At 36.9% G+C, this 10,804-nt stretch overlaps 2 protein-coding genes across 2 annotated transcripts; one reads left to right on the forward strand and one right to left on the reverse strand.

Annotated features, from left to right (window-relative positions):
* The first annotated feature begins 1,396 nt into the window (after positions 1–1,396).
* On the forward strand, positions 1,397–3,322 carry LOC136238699 (N-acetylglucosamine-6-sulfatase-like). Its single transcript, XM_066029259.1, has one exon. It carries the CDS (start codon positions 1,425–1,427, stop codon positions 3,207–3,209), a length of 1,785 nt encoding a protein of 594 aa, XP_065885331.1. The 5' UTR covers positions 1,397–1,424; the 3' UTR covers positions 3,210–3,322.
* A 97-nt stretch (positions 3,323–3,419) lies between these two features.
* Positions 3,420–5,379, reverse strand: LOC136238700 (N-acetylglucosamine-6-sulfatase-like). Its single transcript, XM_066029260.1, has one exon. It carries the CDS (start codon positions 5,321–5,323, stop codon positions 3,569–3,571), a length of 1,755 nt encoding a protein of 584 aa, XP_065885332.1. The 5' UTR covers positions 5,324–5,379; the 3' UTR covers positions 3,420–3,568.
* Positions 5,380–10,804: the final 5,425 nt, after the last annotated feature.

A 10,804-nucleotide genomic window follows, 5' to 3' on the forward strand; every position in this document is an offset into this window, starting at 1 on the left:
TACTGCAAGGTTAAAGCACTGGTGAAATGTTTAGGAGTGCTGCTATAATTGAGATGTACGGTGGTTCATCAACTATGGGTTCTAACTATAGAAACTACCCTTACTTTGAAAGGAGTAGATTCTGGAATAACACGTACGTTGCCATTCGTGTCACTAATAGTATTCCTCAGATCTACAGTGGTAGTAACTACCTATCCATACTATGGTGTACTGGTGAGATGGAGCTATATAATATTACTACAGATCCTTATGAACTCAAGAACACTGTTGGTCAGCTTACCACACAAGAGGTTATGGGCTTACAGGAACTTGTTGTTACACTGTCTAAGTATGTTGGTTCAGAATGTTATGACATGAAGCAGATTCTTAATAATGTGATGATCAACTTGGAATATCGTATGAAAGTTGGGCCATCCAGCAGTGTCCAGATACCTTGCCATAACCCTAGTGACCTATCTCCTGGTTATTCTATTAACAAAGTATTACAATATGTTGATGATGAAGAATATTGTTATAAAGATGTTGAAATGTGCGGAAAAGAATTATTCAGATTTGGATTGCCTTTTGCTGATAATGATGCAATTCCCAAACATATTTTAGTTGCTTGGGAACTCTATGAGAATAAGAGGAATGCTAGATACAACTAGTGTTTTGTGATTTTGAGTTACATAATATTTTTTTGTTGTATGCTGGCATAGGCTATAGCTCATTCATATTTAATTGGTATATAGAAACTTGGAACAATATAGCCACTGATGGTGCATGGAGATACATGGATCTCTTTGCATTTACTAGCACTGCTTGAAAGTTCTTAGTTTACTAACTGTTAAGCTGCTTTACTGTACCCAGTTATACTTTATACTGATAGTAAAATGTCAGTAACTTTAAGTATATATGGAACATAATTGTTTTACTAAGTTTTAAACTCTCAGTAAAACATCAATGAATGTGGGTTACTGAAAAACTACTAAAAAACAAACAATTAATTGTTCCATATACTGGGGATATACCTAGTAAGCTAAGAAACTTTGAGCAGTGTAGCTCATGCACTCCCACCCAAAAAACAGAATTTCCTTCTTGATAAACCATTAAATGTCAAAATTTCTAGGAGCAATTCAAGCTAGCTACCTAGTTTCAATGCCGGTATAGAGTTTCCTGGGTTTTACGATGAAGTAATTCACTGTGAAAATTGAACTAGCTACTGCACCACTCACTACTTTCATAGCTATTCTTGGTAAGCTAACCTTTGTGCTTGTAGCAAATATCTGTATCATTTTTCTCTGCTAATAATTATCAATCTGATGCTTACGACTGAAAACTACTCAATTAGCTAGCTACCGCGCGCCTCTAATAATTACATTGTGTGATTACGTAATTGGAAGGCAGAAGTGAGCTGGGTCCGAGGTTGAGCCCCCGAAATAACTATGGAAGTACGAGAGGGTCGATTGGTGTATGTCTCAGCATTATTGCTGTTGTGTCTTCTTTCCAGCATCAACGCTATAAAGCCCAACATTATTTTTATCCTAACGGACGATCAAGATGCAACGGCTAACTCTCTCGACTACATGCCACGCCTCAACAAGATCATGCGCGAGGGTGGCACCGAGTTCACGCAATTCTACGTCTCCACTGGACTATGTTGTCCAAGTAGGGCTACTATCCTACGTGGACAATACTGCCATAACACAGAAATATGGGACAATGGCGGTATGAACAATGACACATTTCTCAGTGGAGGATTTGAGAAGTTCAGAAAACTTAAACTGGAGAACTCCACAGTTGCCACACTATTTCAAAATGGAGGCTATGAGACTATGTTGTGTGGAAAATACATTAATGGTTATAAAGATAACCATGCTCATCATGTACCTAAAGGATGGGACCACTGGCAAGGAATGACCGATCTGTCATACTTCGGTCCACATGTATCGGTTGATGGTAACCTTGTCAACACTTCAAATAGTACATACCAAACAGACTATATCAGAGATCAAGCACTTGAGTTTCTTACTAAGAAGAGAAATAAAAACAAGCCATTCTTTTTGTATCTGTCGCCACATGCTCCTCATGCCCCATCCTTGCCAGCACCACGTCATGCAAATCTGTTCAACAATATGACAGCTCCTAAGAATCCATCATATAACCCAGATGATGATGTTCAACAGCAGAAACCATCTTGGCTGAAGATACTTCCAAAGCTTGATCAAAACCAGATGGATCGGCTTGATGAATTCTACAGAAACAGGTTACGAGCCATGCTTGCAGTAGATGAAATGTTACAGAACATAACAGACACTCTTGAGAAAGAGGAAATCCTTGATAACACCTATATCTTTTATGCCAGTGATAATGGACAACATTTAGGTGATTACCGTTTGTCAGCTGGAAAAAGACAAGCATACGACACTGATGTGAGGGTTCCGTTTCTTGTACGAGGACCAGGTGTAATGGCAGGAGTGAAGAACAATCAGTTGTTACAAAATGTTGATTTTCTCCCTACCTGGGTGGAACTAGCTGGGATAAAAGGGCCTGAGGATGTTAAACAGCAAGATGGAAAGAGTATGGTACCATTGTTAACTGGTGATAACTCAGACGAAGAATTTAGGACAGCTGCTATAATTGAGATGTATGGTGGCTCTTCAGGCATGAATGCTCAAATGTATGGTAAATTCAAAGATTTCGAAGGTAGCAGATTCTGGAATAACACTTATGTTGCTATTCGTGTAACTGGTAGCATTCCTCAACTGTACAGTGGTAGCAACTATCTTTTTGCATTATGGTGTACTGGTGAGATGGAGCTATATAATGTTACCACAGATCCTTATGAACTCAAGAACACTGTTGGTCAGCTTACCACACAAGAGGTTATGGGCTTACAGGAACTTGTTGTTACACTGTCTAAGTGTGTTGGTTCAGAATGTTATGACATGAAGCAGATTCTTAATAATGTGATAATCAACTTGGAATATCGTATGAATATTGGATCATCAAGTAGTGCTCAGATTCCTTGCCATAACCCTAGTGACTTTCCTCCTGATTATTCCATGGACAATTTACTACGTTATATTGATGATGCCAGGTATTGTTATGAAGATATTGAAAAGTGTGAGAAAGAATTGTTTAGATATGGATTGCCATTTGCTGATGAAGATATTATTCCTGAACATGTTTTAGTTGCTTGGAAATCCCATGAAAACAGAAGACAATAATGTAATGAGCTGTTGTTTCAAGCACAGCATGCTTTGTATACGTTGTGTATTTTTGCTATTATATTATTTTCTTAAGAACAATTATTGGCATGGGTTGTTCTGTATATATACTCTCTATAAGACTAGCTGCATGCACATGTATACAGTAGCTCACACGACCGACTGCGTAATTATAACACAGGTGATCATACATTGCGCCAAGAATTTGCATGAGGTATGTAGCACAAGAGCACAAAAATTTGTTGGAAAATAACTAAAATGTTTACAATACAAAACTGTTAGTCACAAGAAGACATCTGAGTTCAGTTTTTCAGGTCCACAATCAAAATACATACTGTAAGGTCCGAGGTACAAGGCAGTCAGTGTTTCTGCTCGTAAGCTTTCCAAGCAGCCATTATATGCTCAGGGATAATATCTTCATCAGAAAAAGGCAACCCAAATCTAAACAATTCTTTTTCACACTTCTCGATATTTTCATAACAATATCTGGAATCATCGATATATCGTAGCATATCATCATTGGAGTCATCAGAGGGTAGACCATGGGGATTATGGCATGGTATTTGGGCACTGCTTGATGGTCCAATTTTCATACGATATTCCAAGTTGATCATCACCTTATTAAGAATCTGCTTCATGTCATAACATTCTGAACCAGCACACTTAGACAGTGTAACAACAAGTTCTTGTAAGCCCATAACTTCTTGTGTAGTGAGCTTACCAGCTGTGTTTGTTATCTCATAAGGATCTGTGGTAATATTATATAGCTCCATCTCACCAGTACACCAAAATGCAAATAGATAGTTGCTACCACTGAAGATCTGAGGGATGCTGCCAGTTACACGAATAGCAACATAAGTGTTATTCCAGAATTTACCATGTTTATAGTCTTTGAATTTGCTATAGTACGTAGCACTCATGCCAGAAGACCCACCATACATCTCAATAATAGCAGCAGCTCTAAACATTTCAGCTGCATTTGTAGCATTCATCAGAGGCACTATACTTTTTCCATCCTGCTGTTTAGCATTGTTGGGTCCATTTATCCCAGCCAGCTCTACCCAGGTAGGGAGAAAGTCAACACTTTGTACAAGTTGGTTGTTCTTCACTCCTGCAGCCACACCTGGTCCTCGAACAAGAAATGGAACCTTCACATCAGTGTCATATGCCTGTCTCTTTCCAGCCGTCAAACGATAGTCACCTAAATGTTGTCCATTGTCACTGGTATAAAAAATGTACGTGTTGTCAAGGATTCCTTCCTTGTCAAGAGTGTCCGTTATATTCTGTAACATTTCATCAACTGCAAGCATGGCTCGTAACCTGTTTCTGTAGAACTGATCAATGTTGTTAAGCTGGTTTTGATTCAGTTTTGGAAGTATTTTCAGCCATGATGGTTTCTGCTGTTGAACATCATCATCTGGGTTATATGATGGATTCTTAGGAGCTGTCATGTTGTTAAATAGATGAGCATGACGTGGTGCTGGTGTTGATGGTGCATGAGGAGCATGTGGCGAGAGGTATAAGAAGAATGGTTTGCTTTTATCCCTCTTTTCAGTGAGAAACTCTAGTGCTTGATCTCTAATATAGTCAGTTTGGTAGGTTTTTCCTGATGTCTTGACTAATTTACCATTAACAGATACATGTGGACCAAAGAAATTCAAAGCAGTCATTCCCTGCCAGTGGTCCCATCCCTCTGGCACGTGAGAAGCATGAGAGTCACTATAACCATTTATGTATTTTCCACACAGCATAGTCTCATACCCTCCAGCTTTGAACAATGTAGCAACTGTAGATTTTTCCAAGTCTAGCGTGACCAGCTTCTTAAATCCTCCACTGAGAAAGGTATTGTTGTTGAGGTCCCCATTGTCCCATATCTCTGTGTTATGGCAGTATTGTCCACGTAGGATGGTCGCCCTACTGGGGCAACAAAGACCAGTGGGAACATAGAATTCAGTAAATTCGGTGCCGCCCTCACGAAAAATCTTGTTGAGGTGTGGCATGTAGTCGAGCGAGTTAGCTGTCACATCTTGATCATCCGTTAGAATAAAAATAATATTGGGTTTTGCTTGGATACTGGACAGAAGGTACAAAAGTAGCAATGCGGAAAAATACATTATAGAAAGGCGTTGAACACTGCTTGTTAGTCACGAGCTTGGTCACGCGGTCTCGTGATCACGTGACTCTTGTTGAACTGCATACTGCACATACTTTATTAATGTCACAGGGATTTAAAGGTAGAAATGATCAAATTTCTATACAAAAATTCCCTGGCCCCATAAAGGTCACCAAAGGTCAAATCTGCAATGGCACTATACCTAAAAATGCATGTCACCAAGTCTAGAGTGATATTTATAATATGGAAAGTTTTATGGCTTTTTAAAAAGTACACAATTTTTGCATTGTTCTGCCATACTACCCGCTCTAAAGGTGGAGTATCTTATGTCTGTGTTCTAGCTCATTATCTGCTGGCTCAGTTCTGCTGGTTGGTGAAACATCACCCATGTTAGATAGTATAAATTGTATGCTGACAATGTATCAATTGAAGGACTCTTCCTTCTACTCTGTTTCCCTACAGCCTACTCTATCACAAATTGTAGGGCTTTCCTGTTCAAGTCTCCAATTGCAATAGTGCACGTGTTGCTGATACACTGCCATATTGAGTCCACATGGCAGTAAGTTTGAATAAGCTCAACAGGTTTTTCTAGATAGAGAAATAAAAATACATTAACTGAGGTTATTTTTAAAAGAACAACAAGCATTATGCAGCATACATACACACTGGCAGCTGTCATCAATGACATCATTAATGAAATCACCACTATTGGTACTTATGACAATTAATAATGCGAAACCTGCAACCTAATAAGGACACCTTGGGATCAGCACAAAATTGTTGTGGTTATTGAAGTTAACTAAATGGACCTTAATTTGTGACTCAGCTTGACAAACCAGTCTTACAGCTTTTCCAGGTACCAAGTTTGATAGCTCATAACTTGCATGCCTTGATAATATCTATACCAAATATTTTGCCATGATATATATGCAGTGGCTTTATGCTCAACTTTGTGCTACTAATAACACATAATCATGGAGCTATACTCTGTGAAATTGTGAATGCTTATGACACTGTTGAAACTTTGATTTGTTTGGAGTATTTTAGGTATCCATACTGTAAAGGACTACCATACCATATAAAGGGCAGGGGAAAACATTGGCAAATAGCCAGCTAAATTGCATTTAGAGAAATAATTTTGGTGAATTCAAGCTCAATCAGTCTTTAGCTATAAAGATATTAATCTCAGGTGCTATGAGTAATTGGCAGGTTTAACTTTGGTGAATTTGTAACAAATCACTAAATTTGCCAAATTTTCCCTTGCCAAAGTTTCCCATTTCCCTCTATATGGTATATACTCAGTGTCATAGCTGACTAACTTAAAATCTTGTAGATACAAATGGTGTGCTAATTTTGCTTAAAAACTGTAGTACAATATGCCACGTCATCAACTATACATTATAAAGACAGACAGACTAGATGACATAGTAACCACAAATGTGTGTACAGTACAGAATATATATTTTAATGCACAGGTGCTAAATGTAGTTTGTGTGTGTATATCATATTATGTAATAATTGTAATGGATTTAGTTTCCTGTTTTTATATATGCATAGCAAAATGGTCCTAGAGCACCAGTAGAATTTAATTTTTGGCCATACAGTGAAGTCAAACATCAATAGAAAGTCCAAAGTAGTAGGCAGCACAGGACATTGAGAATAATGAAGGTTATTCCGATACTCCAGTATCAAAATCCACCATGATTTTACACTTCATAAGCTCACCATCCGTAGGTTGACTTGTCCAATGGTAGCTTGAACCCATACAAATGTTCTTCCCATTCAGATGACAGAGAATGTCCACTATAGTATAGCCACCCTCATTTTCGTGATGATGTATGTGAATTAAAATACATATCTTATTTGCTTGAATAATGCCTTAATTTGTGCTGGTCCACGTACATATGTGTACTAAGATTTGTGTTCTCTGTGATCATGAATTCAGGTACATACTAGCCACTTCACTTTAACATCATCTTGCTCCTTGGTAGGATGTCATGTGTCTACATCTTTATTAAACTCTTTTGCATGCATACCAACAGCTGTCCCACAGTGGATGTGGTTACTCACATAGCCACCACAATCCATTATCAGACAAATAAAATTTAATAGCCGATAGCATGTGTAAAAGCTATATAACCAAAGACCATTAACCACTTTTTAAACCAAAAGCCACATTCTGTGAATGAGAACTTGAAGTGTAAGCTGACTAGGCTCCACTGTAAGTTGACCTTACTACAATAATTGATTGTGCAGATAGCAGCCAGCATATCAAACGTTAAGTACCCCCAATAACATCACTGACTCCAACTTAATGAATTAATTAAGCTACATGCTGTGGTTTCACCTATTATCTTTATCTGGCACTATGAATTAGAATTAATAAATTCTTCACATATGAAATCTATGTTTTTTAGTCTCGCAATCCTTGTACAGTCTTTATCCCACCCTCCAGTACTGTAATTATTTTACTTAAAATTTATACGCACTGTTGGAAGTTAGTGGATCTGCAGTGCTATAACCCCATTAGCCATTATACTTCCTCATTGTCATACTCTTATAGCAGTACTGTAAAATATATGCCATTTTTGACCTTAAGTTGGCTACATTAGTATGCATGATTTCCTGTTAGCTATATTGATGATGTCATCTAATGTGTAAAAACAACATGTCATCACTGGTCAGGACAACTCATCTATGTTATTTTACATTCATAAGTGAAATAAGTCATACACATACACATTGCTGAACACAGCATGCTATGTACTGCCTATTGTCAGATAGACCAAAGCTGTATAGTACAAAATACGCTCAACTGCAAGGAAACAATACAGCTACACTGGTATTGTTAACTTTGGTTTGTACTGAATATAATTATACGGTTAATGCAACTGATGATTGGCTCATAAAGTACTGTGCATTTAGTACTGTGAAATATCATATTATACCACCAGTACCTTTTGTTTCACATCATTATCATGTTACTCATAAATGAAATTATTAAAACTACATGAGCTAGCCATGTAAAAATAATTTAAATAAAATATGGGTATAGAGTAGAACCTCTCCCTGAATTAAGGACACAATAGAAAAAGCCTTCATAATAAGGACAAAACGTTTTGGTCCCTACAGGTCTGGTTAATATATTTTTTTACCCCTGAAAGAGGAAAACCTCAATATTACAGCAAAAAGTGGCCAAAAGTTCTGGGTCCGTAATAGAGAGGTTCCACTGTATGATAAAGATCACTGAAAAAAAACAAAGAAAAGAAGAATCAACAAGCCAACATAATAATATTAACTTGCTCTAGGACTACAATGGAGCATGTCATATGCTTTAAAGCGTATAGTTGGTAAAAGGTGAGGTGACTAGTACCTGAACACATACAGAACGCAAACCAGTCTTTTTAAGAACATATAGAATCTATGTAATTTTACACTGCCCAGCACAAATTATGGTGATTTACATGTATTCAAGCATGTAATTTGCGTGGTATTCACATACATCACCAAATGAGTATGATTATATAGAAATTCTTAAGATATTAGCTACTGACTGTCAACTGAATGGAAAGATAACATTTGTAAAACCACAGGTTAGTTTGCAGATGGAGAGCTTCTGAACTTATAAATCATGTTGGATTTTTTAAACTGTAGGTAACCAATTCATTTGAAAATGCGTACCATAAAGGACTACCACAGTTACTCAATGCTATAAAGTTGACTGACTTAAAATTTTATTGATGCAAATGGTGTGCTAGTTGTGTTTAACAATTGTAATAAACCACGTCATCAACCATACATTATACACACAGACAGACTAGCCAACATACGTAGTAGCCACAAATGTATACAGTGCAAAATATATTTTTAATGGACAGGTGCTAGTTTGCACATATGTAGTATGTATGTCATATTACGCATGCAATAATTGCAATGAATTCAGTTTCCTGTTATTATGGTCATAGAACACAGCACGTCAATTGAGCCAATGAACATGGCCCATGCACTGAAGTATGTATCATTAAATGGTAGGGAATATTATATTCTATGAATAAACCCACCAAATTTATATACCTTACGATACACATGCATAGACCACTATAATCCATTATAATATTTATGGTTATAAAATTTTAAGTGCTGCATGGCTGATAACATGTGAGGGTGAAGCAAACACCACTAGCATAAGCAGACCAAGCTTGTACCAAGAGCTTTAAACTCCATGATACAATAGGAAGCTCTACAACCACCTGCAGTTAGATATCTTGGCCGCTATTTACTAGCATACCTGTGCATAGTATGCATGATTAGATAGTTCTTAGAATGTTGTTTTGAAAATTTTTCACAAGCATAAAGTTTATGTATAGTATATCAATCGGACAACATTTTACAAATAATAGATCATCCCCAACAGTGTTACACAGTTTATGACACATCATAAAGTGTTACATGTGATTTACAAACATTGTACATTACTATGATATCATGCACCACTCGGGCTAATTGGCTGGCAGGATGTTTGCTATGTGGCTGATGTTAATGGATCACAGGTGTCATGGCATATGCTCTAAGCACTTAGTTACTAAGTAAGTATAATTAAATTTAGTTTAATAAATTGCAGCAACATCATTTTAACACCATGTATGTAGTAGCTGATATTTGTATACACAGGCCTTTCTTCAAACCTATAGCATTATCTGTGAACGAAGTTGACCAGCACCTTGGACCTCATGATAACAGTAAAAGTGGGACCTAGAAGTAACTTTATTGAAAAGTAAAAGTAAACATGTCTGTTCTAGTTACATACCTAGTTGCAAAAATTTCCTGCTGCATTACTGAGGCAGACCACTTTGTAAACAAATGCCACATCTCTGGTACATATAACAGCCAGTTTAGACAGGTGACCTTATTATACAGTGGCGTACCAGTACTAAAATAACTGGTCATTCATAACCAGATTCAGCATATAGCCAACTAAGGGTCAGTCAAATTTACTGTTGGTATACATTATCATTTTTCAATGGAAAACTTTTTTTTTTACATTTTCAATGGGAAACATTATTAATCTATAAAAAAATGCAATCTTCTAAAAATGATTGACCCTCTTGTTTTTATTGCTGACTGAGTTGTACTGTAGCACTTCATATCTGGAAAGCAAAGCTACGTATATACTGTACTTGTAATATGTATTTAGTAAATAAGTTTACAGGGCAGTTTGTTACAGAGTAAGTCTATGTAATGGCAACATGATAAAATTACTGTACATCCAATATTTACAACTATTACAACACACATATAACCACTACATGTGTTGTACTAGTCGGTGAGTAATTGGACATGAGTTATATGACGGCATGAGGCACAGCTCCATAATTGTTACAGCAATTGTCCATAGAATTGAAAATGTGTACAAGTATAGAAATGAAAAATTGTTTTTAACAGATCTAAAAAGCTTACAATTATGGCCACTGCAATGACCTAG

The sequence above is a fragment of the Dysidea avara genome, chromosome 11 (assembly GCF_963678975.1).
Source record: "Dysidea avara chromosome 11, odDysAvar1.4, whole genome shotgun sequence".
Lineage (NCBI taxonomy): Eukaryota > Metazoa > Porifera > Demospongiae > Dictyoceratida > Dysideidae > Dysidea > Dysidea avara.

What these genes read in the sequence shown, in the direction of transcription:
- LOC136238699 (XM_066029259.1), top strand. Translation starts at nt 1,425, where the DNA reads ATGGAAGTACGAGAGGGTCGATTGGTGTATGTCTCAGCATTATTGCTG.
- LOC136238700 (XM_066029260.1), bottom strand. Translation starts at nt 5,323, where the DNA reads ATGTATTTTTCCGCATTGCTACTTTTGTACCTTCTGTCCAGTATCCAA.